General features: G+C 40.4%; 1 protein-coding gene across 1 annotated transcript; it reads right to left on the reverse strand.

The window, feature by feature from the left end:
• Nucleotides 1-1,265: 1,265 nt before the first annotated feature.
• Nucleotides 1,266-3,428, reverse strand: LOC112701407 (uncharacterized). Its single transcript, XM_025752166.1, has one exon. The coding sequence runs from the start codon at nucleotides 3,426-3,428 to the stop codon at nucleotides 1,266-1,268; it is 2,163 nt and encodes a 720-aa protein (XP_025607951.1).
• Between the last annotated feature and the right edge of the window lie 9,373 nt (nucleotides 3,429-12,801).

Below are 12,801 nucleotides of genomic sequence, written 5' to 3' on the forward strand. Positions count from 1 at the left end.
GCAACAAAATCGCCTAACCATTGTGGTTTGATAGTGCCACGTGGCTGGTATGAGATGTCAAACTTGGAAAGTTCGATAGACCACTTAATTAGTCGGCCCGCTAATTCAGGCTTACTGAGTATTTGACGAAGTGGGTAGTCTGTTCTGACGATGATTGTGTGGCTTTGAAAATAAGGTCAGAGTCGTCTTGTAGAGAAGACCAGGGCTAGGGCGAGCTTCTCGAGTCTCGGATAACGAAGTTCTGCATTCTGTAATGACTTGCTTACAAAATAGACTAGTCGCTGTTGCTTATCTTCCTCTGCAGTGAGAACAGAACTAATCGCCACGTCAGTGATAGATAAATACAAATATAGTGGTTTGCCAAGTTTGGGCTTCTGTAAAATTGGTGGTTTTGAAAGGAGTTGTTTCAAATCGGCGAACGCTTTTTCGCATTCTTCAGTCCAAGTAAAGAATTTTTTATCTTTTTTCAGACATTGAAAAAAGCTGTGTGACTTAGACGCCAAGCCTGGAAGGAATCTCGATAGAGCTGCTAATCTGCCTGTTAAACGTTGCACTTCTTTTATGTTTGTCGGACTTTGCATGTTAAGTATTGCTTGACACTTTTCTGGGTTTGCTTCAATACCTCGGCTTGTCAGGATAAAGCCGAGGAATTTGCCTCCTTGGACGCCGAAAGCACACTTCTCGGGGTTCAGCCTCATGTTATATTTTCTGACCTGTGCAAATATCTCCTCAAGGTCTTGTATGTGAGGGCAGCCGATCTTTGTTTTGACGACCATGTCATCTACGTATACCTCGATGTTTCGGCCGATTTGTTCCTCGAAGACCTTGTTCATGAGTCGCTGGTAAGTTGCACCTGCATTCTTTAATCCAAAAGGCATAACATTATAACAATAGTTACCATATTCAGTTATAAATGCTGTTTTTTCTTGGTCTGATGGGTGCATAAGGATCTGGTTGTAACCAGAGTATGCATCCATGAAACTCAAGGTACCATAGCCACAGGAATTGTCAACCAGGGTGTCAATATTTGGCAGAGGATAAGCATCTTTGGGGCAGGCCTTATTTAAATCAGTAAAGTCGACGCACATGCGCCATTTACCGTTTTGCTTTTTTACCATGACGATGTTGGCCAACCATGTTGTGAAGCGGAGTTCTCTGATAAACTCGGCGTCAATAAGCTTCTTGACCTCGGCTACGGACGCTGATCGTTTCTCGGTCCCGAGGTTCCTTTTCTTCTGGCAGATCGGCCGAGCTGTTGGATTGATTTATAATTTATGTGTGATCACTGCTGGGTCTATCCCCGGCATATCTCCTGAAGTCCAAGCAAATAGGTCAGCGTTCTGGCGTAAGCAGTTTATCAGGTTTTGCTTTTCCTCTCTGGTGATAGATGTTCTGATGAATGTGAATTTGGTAGGATCCTCCTTGAGGGTGACCTTTTCCAGATCTTCGTTTGGCGTAGGGCGATCTTCGAAGTCGGCCCTAGGGTCGAGCTCGTTTAGCAATGGTCTTCTAGGTTGTATGGAATTAACACGTGCCTGAGTGCTTCTTTTAATCGGCTTGAGGCTGGTATTGTAGCATTGTCGTGCTTTGTGTAGGTCACCATGTATGGTGGCAACTATATTATCCTGCACAGGAAACTTGATACAAAGATGAAAAGTGGAAACAATAGCAGCAAATCTATTTAAAAAGGGTCTTCCTAATATGAGATTATAAGGGCTAAAGCAATCGACCACGAGATATTGTATATCCTGTGTCTTAGTTAGGGGTTGCTCACCGAGTGTGGTCTGTAACCACACAGATCCGAGCACAGGCACTCGTTCGCCTGAAAATCCGACTAGATCTCCCGAGTAAGCTTGCATGATATGGGTGCTGAGCTTCATTTTCTGGAATGTAGTGAAGAATAGTACATCGGCGCTGCTCCCAGGATCAAGCGGCACCTTCCGGACAATAAGGTCCCCCAACTGAATTGAGATCACCACGGGATCGTCATAGTTCATGTGGTTGGATTTAAAATCAGAACAGCCAAAAGTCATCTCAGGGACGTCTGGGGTTGGTTGAGATTGGCCAGAAGAGTGTTCAACTGCCAACATAGCCCGGTAGGTGCGTTTTCTTGCCGAGTTTGTTTCTCCTCCACCGGCATATCCCCATGAAATACAGTTAATCACCCCTCTGGGCTGAGCCGGTGCTTTGTCCTTTTCTTTGGATGATGAAGTTGTTGCAGGTTGGTCGGAGCTTGGAACTTGACGTTTCTGCATATGTCCTGCAATGAATTTATCAAGGTGTCCTTGCCGCGCTAAGCGCTCTAATAGATCCTTGGCAATCACGCATTCATCTGTGGTATGACCATGCTTTTGGTGAAAGGTGCAGTACTTTGATTTGTCTATGTTCTTTGGCTCCGGGTAGTTGCCGGCCTTACGGGGTGGCTTGATAAGCTTGGAGTTTAATATTTCTTTGATAATGTCGTCCCTTTTTGTATTGAACTGAGTGTAAGACTCGTAACGTGGTACAGGCTTGAAATTTTTCTTGCTCTCCCGAGGTTTGTCATCGTCTTTCATGAATGCGGACTTTTCTGCTCGTCGGGCTTGTCGAAGCTCTTCGATGTCTATTTGCCCCTTAGCTTTCTCCCTAAACTCGGCCAAGGTCTTTGGCTTGGCTACTGTAATAGTTTCCTGGAATTTGCCAGGTCGGAGGCCGCTTTTAATTGCATGCAAGTGGACCTCTGGATGTAGATCAGGAATTTGCATGGCGATTTTCGTGAAACGGGTAATATAATCCTTCAGACTTTCTTGCGGACCCTGTTTGATTGTAGTCAGATAGTCGGAATCGTGCAGGTAAATTGCTGATGCTGCAAAATGTTCTTCAAACTGTTTTGCTAGCTCCTGAAAGCGGGAAATGGAATCTGCAGGCAAAGAGCAAAACCAGTCAAGCGTGGGTCCATCTAAAAAGGAAGGAAAACAACGACATAAAATGGGGTCGGATGCCCCATTAACAATCATAATAGATCGAAATTTTTTAATGTGCTGCTTAGGATCCCCTAGCCCGTCGTAGGGAGTTAGTGTTGTCGGCAACGTGAATTGTCGTGGCAATTGAAAATTCATGATGTCAGCCGTAAAAGGCCCTGCCGAGTTGTCGGGCTGGTCATCGTCGTCCTCGGGTATCGCCTCCTCATTCCGATGGTCAGCGTCGTCGTCTTGAGGTGTCTCCGAGACATGAGTCGGTTCGGAGCGTTGGTCATCATTTTCCTGCCGCTCGCGACGATCATTGTTATGTTCCAGCCGGGCGTTAGCCAATTGTTGAATCTGTTGTTGCATTCTTTGGTTTTCTTCTGTCATGCGCTGGTTTGCTTCAGCCATACGTTGATTTGCCTGCTGGAGCTCAGTTACCATCCGGAGAAGCTCGGACGGGGTGGGGGGAGGGGCATCGGCCATCGTCAAATGTCAGGGTCTCAAGGGCTCGCGGAAGGAAATTTCACACGAGGCCCTTCTTCTAGCGCCAATCTGTTCTTGCCTGAGCGAACGGAGGTATAACTCGGTTCTTGACGAAGGTCGGCGATCCTTCCCTGGAAAGTGCAGTATACGTCGGTTGATTGGAGCGGGGGGTCGGGTACCTGCAAAGGCACTCCGATGCTTAAGTTAGTAGAGTAATATAGGTGTGTGAATGCTTTCTTTCATAAAAAGATGATCTTACCTTTGGTTGTTTCCTCGTCCCTTTATATCCGTGTGGACGAGGTTGTAACGTCTGAGAATTGATTACATATCCGACGTTATCAATTAGAGATTAATGTTGTCCTTCAAAAAGGTCGGTTATTACTGAGGATTATACGTTTCCGAGCTTATAACTCGTAACCGATGTTTACTGGTCATATCACATTTAATGTAATTTTATGTTTTCATGTTCTTTGATGCCTATCTTAGTTATTGTTATTGTTATCTTGCATGTGGTAGTTTTAGATTTTATTATTATTGTAATTTTACCATGCTTTCATTTTATGCGTTTTAAGTATTTGTAGAAATGTCTCTCATAGTTTTAGAGTAGATTTCTACACTCCTGGCTTAGAATTGAGTAATGAAAGGGACCTTGATGTCTTTGATGTCCGATATTGATTGGTGATTAAGGGTTGTTTGTTGTTCTTGTTTCCATTGACGAGTAAGACCTATAGATTAAGACTGACTATGCCTATTTGACTTTCTCTCGATGTTGGAGATGACTAAATGGGATTAACTCTGGATAATTACCATGTTCGTGGTCAATAACTTGAAAAGGAAGTTTCAATTCTCAATCCTTGCCAAATGTGTCTTTTACATTTATACTTTTTTAGTTGTAAGTCTTACTTTCTTGTCATTTTATTTCTCGCCTCTTTATCCGCAAACCTCCCCCTTATACTCATAACCGATAACACGCATACCTCACTGTAATTCCTTTAAAAGATGACCCGAGGTTTAAATACTCTTAGTTTTTATTGTTTGCACTTGTGACAAACAAATTAAACTTTGACGGAGAGTTATTTGTTGGTTTGGAACTATACTTGTGATAAGTGGATATTTTATACGCTTTTTCATTACATTTTCATAATGTTTTTAGTTATATTTTATTAATTTTATTACGTTTTTGTATGTTTTAGTGCAAAATTCATCTTTTGGATGCTACTTTGAGTATTTTTTTGTTTTTCCTATGATTTTAGGTGATTTTTGGGCAAAATTAGCAAGATTGGCAAAGTCTTGTTCAGAGCTGAAGAAAGGATAGCAGATGTTGTCAGATCCTAACCTCCGTGCATTCCAACAAGCATTTCTTGAGCTACAGAGGTCCAATTGACGCGTTCTCAACGGAGCTGGAAAGCTAACTTTTAGAGCTTTCCAGAAATATATAATAGTTTATACTTCTTTTCCAGATCATTGCCCATAACTGGCGTCGAATATCCACATATGGAGTTCAACGCCCTAAAGGGAGCAAGCCCAGCGTTGAACGTCCAAAACTGGCGTTCAACACCACCAAGGAACCATGGGAGCATGCACAGTGTGTTGCTTGGCTAATTGAAAAGCAACGAACAACTAGAGGGCTTGTTTGGCTAGTTGCTTCTGGGTTTATTTCCCCTCGCCCTTGATGTTGTAAAGTGTTGTATTTTTACAGAGGGGTAGGTTTGTATTTAAGTCTTGTATGAATAATTATTATGTATTAATATTAATTATGTGAGTATATGTTTATCTGACATAGTTGAGTTTGAAGTATATAACAAACTAAAAGGAATTTCGTTTTTCTTAAAAACTATCGACCAATTAACGTATAGAGGCTCAATATTAAATAGCTAATAAAAGGAAAATAGAGTTGTAACGCCTTATTCTTAGTATGATCATGACGTGCTAGAAGTTAAGGTGTTACACCTTGCACTCAAAAGAGCTTTTCTGGAGCTACAAAAATCCAAATGGAGCATTCTCAACGGCTCTGGAAAGCTAACATCTAGGGCTTTCCAGCATAGTATAATAGTTCATACTTTGTTTCAGATTTGAAGGCCCAAAACTGGCATTCAACACCATCTTCCAGCCCTATTCTGGCATTCAACGCCGAAAGGAGAAGAGACCAGCGTCCAATGCCCAAAAAGTACCCCTAGCCAGCGTTCAACACCCTAGAGGCCTCCTATCACGTGGATCTTAATTAAGCTCACCCCAAATACTCACCAAGTGGGCTCCAAAAGTGGATTTTAGCACTAAAATACTATTTTACCCTTCTTATGTAATCCTTAGTCATTAGTCTAGTATTTATTTGAGAATTTTTACAGTTTTCAGAGATCTTAGACACTTTACACGTTTTTTCATTGTATTTTCTATCAGTATGAGTCTCTAAACCTCCTAGGTTAAGGGGAGAAGCTCTGCTAAGTTTTATAGATTAATAAAGTATTATTGTTTTATCTTCAATCTGTGTTTGATTCTCTATTCTAAGATGTATCTTCATTCTTCATCCTTATGAATGCGTTGAACTGTCATAAGGTTATCTCATTCTACATGGGTTTAGAGTGAGTCTTTCATCGGACAATGATGAATCACTAGCTTGATTATACATCTCTTAGACGGCTAATCGACGACTTCGTTGGGGACTTCTCGAGACACCAGCTCAGCCGAAGTATGGCGAGATAAGAGTCTCTGTGGCAGAGGCTAGAACCAAAGGCGCAGCATCCTCTGATCTGAAAGATTCGACCTTATCTGTGGCGTTTTAAGTAGGATCACCAAGGAGAATGAACTACAGAAGCTTCACCTTCAATCAGACTAGATCCGCACTAACCCTGGAGTTCAAATCTGGAGGAGTATTAGCGATCTCTTAAAAGAGACGTTAATCACATACAGCCTGCCAAAGAAGAAATTATTCATAGTTGAAGAAGATAGTAAGACTGGAATTAATCTAGAAGAACAAAGCATCTCCAAGCCTTAACCATCTTCTTATCACTGGTTAGAATCAACCATTGTAATTCTATTTTATTCCAATTTTATGCATTTAAACAAATCCAACAACTTTTCTATCCGCCTGACTAAGATCTACAAGATAATTATAGCTTGCTTCAAATCACAATCCTCATGGGATCGACCCTGACTCACTCAGGTATTACTTGGACGACCTAGTACACTTGCTAGTTTAGTTGTACGATGTGTGGAAATTCGTGCACCAACAGGCTGCTGCTCTTCCCATTTGCTGTGAAAGATCAGGCCAAGGACTGGTTGGGAGACCAACATAAGGAAAACCTAATCACCTGGAGTAAGCTAACTGACAAGTTCCTGAACAAATATTTCCCTCCAAAAAAGGTAACTAACTTAAGGAAGGATATTCAAACCTTCGAACAAGAGGATGGCAAATCTCTATATGATGCTTGGGGGAGATACAAATCAATGCTCTGAAAATTTCCCATTCAACTGTTCACCCACTGGGTTGAGCTGGACATCATTTATGACGGACTCCTTGATGCAGCCCGAATGTCCTTGGATCATTCTGCAGGTGGCTCCTTACACATGTTGAAAACACCCAAAGAAGCTTAAGAGCTCATTGAGACAGTGACCAATAATCAATACTTATACACTACAGAAAGACCCAAGGCAAGCGGAGAATCCAATAAGGAATTTGCCACAAACATACTCCTAGCTCAAAATAAAGCAATGGCTGAGCGGTTGGACTACTTGACAAGGTAGTTAGAGAGCGTGCATGCATTCTGAAGGTTGTAGAATGCTTAGAGAAGGGGGGTTGAATCTATGACCTTCTTTTTCTTTAATGAAATAACCCTTTTAAAATAAACTTGCAATCTGAATCTGTTTGAACTCAGCAACAGAAAATTTATGAGACAATTTCATTTTATCTCATGAATATTAGAAAACAGAACAGAGCAGATAAGAGAGAAGTTGACACCATCATGTATCCTGGTTCAGTTGCCTTGTGCAATGCAACCTACGTCCAGTCTCCACCACAACAGAGGTGGAATTTTCACTATAGTTAAAGTATTACATGCACCAATTCCACAAGATTGACACAATCCTTTCACACTCAAGTTCTAACCTAACTTGACTTGGTTATGCTAATACCTAACTCTTCACTCTTAGTGCTCACCCAACTAAGAAAGAGGTACCTCACTGGTACAAGATACAAGACACATATTCTACCTAAAGAAATCTGAAATAACTCTAGGCTTTTCACCCATGTGTATCTCTATGCCTCTTTTCACTCATAGACTCTTTGAATGACTCTCTCATTCAGCCTTTTACCTCAAGAAATTATAGAAAGATAAACATTGAAAAGTAAATTACAATCTGTAAAATATGAAGGAGATTGATGCTTCAACAGCCTCTTTGCTATGTGATGAACCAGATTTGCTTGCCTCTAATTTAGTTCCTCATTCTGGCAGAATGCTCCTTTGACTAGGAAGCACTGTCCAAGTTGATGAACTTCTTCAGAGAACTCTTCTCAGATCACAAACCTCAAAACACTGGTTCTCTCTCCTTAAAAAAAGATTTTTCTTTTTGTATCTCTTTGCATGTTGCTGAGTTGCTCTCTCCTAGGTCAACTTCTTGAGCTGTGTGCTTCCCCAGCTTGTCATTTTTACTTTCTTCAATTAACCCCCAAATTTGGAATTTCCAAGCTGTCTTTTTTTTTTTGCTTAATCGAAGCATTTGAGTAGCAGAGAGAAAGTTGTTTAGTGGTAAACCCAAATCCGAACCATTAATAATGTGCTTTGGCTCCAAGAAACTTTGTGAACCTTTGATTTACAGCAGCGGAGATCAAAGACTTCTTTCTTCATTTAACCAAAAATGGTATTGCAGAAAGTTGGAAAAGAAGTGAAGAAATTACCATGCATGCAAATGAAAATAAATCACCTTTAACTTTTGACTCATCATGGCGGGTTTGATTTGGATGATTAGACCTTTGCTTTCTTTGATTAAGCTTTCTCTTTCTTTCTTCTTTGATGAAATGAATAAGCAACGAAGCTCTCTCTTTTGTTTTGATGCTGACCAAAGCAAGTAGAGAGAGGGAGGTCTTCAATCTTGGATGAGAAGCTTGATGGAGTCAACTTGGACTTGGGTTAGATATATTTCCATTCAGCTCAACTAATTCTATTGCTTAACAACCTTGGGCTTTTAGTGCTTTGTAGCCCTTTTTGTTTCTGGTTTAATTTCCATCATATTGGGCTGCTGCAATTATATTTCTTTGTTCTAAATTAATTTGGGCTTTATTTGTAAGTGTAGCACACTATGAAAGCTTCAGATTTTTGTTCCATTTATTTGGGCTATTGCATTATTGAATTTTAGCCTGTATCACTTAAAATAAAATCATCAAAACTAACTGGGTAGTTGGCCTAATAAAATTAATGTTTGTCATCATCAATTATGTTAGTTAATTTCTTAACTCAACACATTCGCAATGAGACAGCACAGCATAGTATAGGAGACTCAAGTGTCCCTTTAGAGTGTGCAAACAAAGCTACACCAACTGGAGATCAAGCAAGAAGCAGAAGAATGCCAGGGAATTGAGCTACATAGTGGTCGCACACTATCTACCTGGTGCACGAATTTGTGATTCGCACAACTGACCAGCAAGTGCACTGGGTCGTCCAAGTAATACCTTACGCAAGTAAGGGTCGATCCCACGGAGATTATTGGTTTGAAGCAATCGATATTTATTTTATTAATCTTAGTCAGGAGGCCAATGAAGTTATTTGGATTTAATTGTAAGAAGTCAAAGTATTTAAAATTGTAAGAAGAAAAAGGGAATAATCGCGTTACTAGTTGTTCAATAATGAGGAATATGTTGGAGTTTTGGAGATGCATTGTCCTTTGAACTTCAACTCTTCCTTGAAATCCTTCAACACACGCAAGGCTCTTTCCATGGCAAGCTCTATGTAGGGTGTCACCGTTGTCAGTGGCTACTTCCCATCCTCTCAGTGAAAACGTTCCTATGCTCTGTCACATCACGGCTAATCATCTGTCGGTTCTCAATCAGGTTGGAGTAGAATCCATTGATTCTTTTGCGTCTGTCACTAACACCCAACCTTCAGGAGTTTGAAGCACGTCACAGTCATTCAATCACAGAATCCTACTCGGAATACCACAGACAAGGTTTAGACTTTCCGGATTCTCATGAATGCCGCCATCAATCCGGCTTATACCACGAAGATTCTGATTAGGGAATCTAAGAGATATTCATTCAATCTGATGTAGAACGGAGGTGGTTGTCAGGCACACGTTCATGGGTTGAGGAAGGTGATGAGTGTCACGGATCATCACCTTCTTCATGATTAAGTGCGAATAAACATCTTAGATAAGAACAAGCGTGTTTGAATGGAAAACAAAGGAATTGTATTAAATCATCGAGACGCTGCAGAGCTCCTCACCCCCAACAATGGAGTTTAGAGACTCATGCCGTCCAAAAGTATGTAATTCAGATCTGAAAATGTCATGAGGTACAAGATAAGTCTCTAAAAGTTGTTTAAATAGTAAACTAGTAACCTAGGTTTACAGAATATGAGTAAACTAAGACAATTGGTGCAGAAATCCACTTATGGGGCCCACTTGGTGTGTGCTGGGGCTGAGACTAAAGCTATCCACGAGTAGAGGCCTTTCTTGGCGTTAAACTCCAGGTTATGACGTGTTTTGGGCGTTTAACTCCGGATCATGACGTTTTTCTGGCGTTTAACTCCAGACAGCAGCATGAACTTGGCGTTCAACGCCAAGTTACGTTGTCTATCTTTGCACAAAGTATGGATTATTATATATTGCTGGAAAGCCCTGGATGTCTACTTTCCAACGCCGTTGAGAGCGCGCCAATTGGACTCCTGTAGCTCTAGAAAATCCATTCCGAGTGCAGGGAGGTTAAGATCTAACAGCATCAGCAGTCCTTTTTCAGCCTAAGTCAGATTTTTGCTCAACTCCCTCAATTTCAGCCAGAAAATACCTGAAATCACAGAAAAATACACACACTCATAGTAAAGTCCAGAAATATGATTTTTGCCTAAAAACTAATATTATTCTACTAAAAACTAACTGAAACATGCTAAAATCTACATGAAATTACTCCCAAAAAGTGTATAAAATATCCGCTCATCACAACACCAAACTTAAACTGTTGCTTGTCCTCAAGCAACTAGATAAATAAAATAGGTTTTAACAAAAATTAAGAAGTAATAATATTTTAGAGTTTTGAATGAAGCTCAAATTCTTATTAGATGAGCGGGGCTTGTAGCTTTTTGTCTCTGAACAGTTTTGGCATCTCCCTGTATCTTTTGAATTTCAGAATGATTGGCATCCTTAGGAACTCAGAGTTCAGATAGTATTATTGACTCTCCTAGTGTAGTATGTTGATTCTTGAACACAGTTATTTTATGAGTCTTGGCCGTGGCCCTAAGCACTTTGTTTTCCAGTATTACCACCAGATACATAAATGCCACAGACACATGACTAGGTGAACCTTTTCAGATTGTGACTTAGCTTTGCTAAAGTCCCCAGTCAGAGGTATCCAGAGCTCTTAAGCACACTCTGTTTGCCTTGGATCACGACTTTAACCACTTAGTCTCAAGTTTGTAACTTGGACCTGCATGCCACAAGCATATGGTTAGGGACAGCTTGGTTTAGCCGCTTAGGCCTGGATTTTATTTCCTTGGGCCCTCCTATCCATTGATGCTCAAAGCCTTGGATCCTTTTTACTCTTGCCTAGGGCTCATGGCTTTTTTTTTACTGCTTTTTCTTGCTTCAAGAATCAATTTCATGATTTTTCAGATCATCAATAATATTTTTCGTGTTCCTCATCCTTTCAGGAGCCAATATTCATCAAATTCAAAGTACAAATTATGCACTGTTCAAGCATTCATTCAAAGAACAAAAAGTATTGCTACCACATATAATTAATTATAATTTTTATTATTGAGAACTCGAAAAATATAGATTACTTCTTAATTCAAAAAAAAAATCTACTACTTTATTTATGCCTGATGATGATGAGAAAAATAAATTATAGCTTAATTGGAAATAAAATCAAAATAGACATACTAATTACTACTAAATATCTCCTAAGGTGAATTTCTATAATAATACTATCACTAAGCTAAAGCAGAAAAAATTGGAACTCAGCAACCTGTTGTTTTGAGGAGTAGATGTTCCTCTAATCTATGGGGTGCTGTTCAAGGATTAATTTTTGGCACTTCAGCTCCCTTAGATCACGCCCTTGCTCTTCCTGTTCCTTGAGCAATTTGTAAAGCATGCTACTTTGATTATTCTGTTCTTCCTTTATTTGATCCATAACTTCTTGTAATTTGGAAATAGAAGCCTCAAGATGTTCCCAATATTCGAATTGAGGCAGTTCTGGGAGGGCTTCTTGTGCTCTCCTTTTGGTTGAATCATCTTGTTGCTGTTGTCTGGCCATTGATATTCCAGTAATGGGCTTTTCAATTAGGATATATTCAGTTATTCCCATCTTTACTCCAGCATCTTTGCAAAGCATAGAAATAAAGCTTGGATAAGCCAATCTGGCGTCCTTAGAATTCCTGTTTGCTATTTTGTATAGCTCACATGAGATCACTGATGGACTTCCACTTCTTTTCCCAACATGATGCAGTGAATCATTACTGCTCTTTTAATAGTGACTTCAGAACGGTTGCTGGTGGGCAATATGGAACGCCCTATGAAATCTAGCCAACCTCTGGCTACTGGTTTTAGATCTTCCCTTTTGAGTTGAACTGGGATGCCAGTCATGCTGGTGGTACACTTGGCTCCAGGGATGCATATGTCCTCCAGAACCTTGTCCAGCCCTTTATTGACCCTCATCATTCTCCTATTAAAGGAGTCTGGGTCATCTTTCAGTTGGGGAAGCTTAAATATCTCCCTGATCTTGTCAGAATTGGTATGAATGATCTTTCCCCTGACTACAGTCCGATGGTCAAAGAGAGCAGCTCCAATTATTCTTTGCCTTTCTGTCTGCCATAGATTAGCATAAAATTCCTGAACCATGTTCCTTCCCACTTTCATTTCAGGATTGGCCAGAATTTCCCAATTCCTGTTTCGAATTTGCTCTTGGATCTCCGGATATTCATCTTCTTTCAGATCAAATCTGACTTCCGGGATCACTGATCTGTGACTCATTATCTTGTAGTAATGGTCTGAATGTTCTTTAGTTAAGAACTTCCCTTGATTCCAAAGTGGCTTTGGATTGCTTTCTTTCTTGCCTCTTGGGTTGGGTTGTTTTCCTTTAGGAGCCATGATCTTTAGTGGGTATGTTTTTATGATCACGGATAAAACACACAAAACTTAGAGCTTTGCTTGTCCTCAAGCAAAAGAGAAGAAA

This window comes from Arachis hypogaea, chromosome 7 (assembly GCF_003086295.3).
Source record: "Arachis hypogaea cultivar Tifrunner chromosome 7, arahy.Tifrunner.gnm2.J5K5, whole genome shotgun sequence".
Taxonomy (NCBI): domain Eukaryota; kingdom Viridiplantae; phylum Streptophyta; class Magnoliopsida; order Fabales; family Fabaceae; genus Arachis; species Arachis hypogaea.

Coding starts and splice junctions, on each gene's coding strand:
- LOC112701407 (XM_025752166.1), bottom strand. CDS start 3,428: ATGGCCGATGCCCCTCCCCCCACCCCGTCCGAGCTTCTCCGGATGGTA.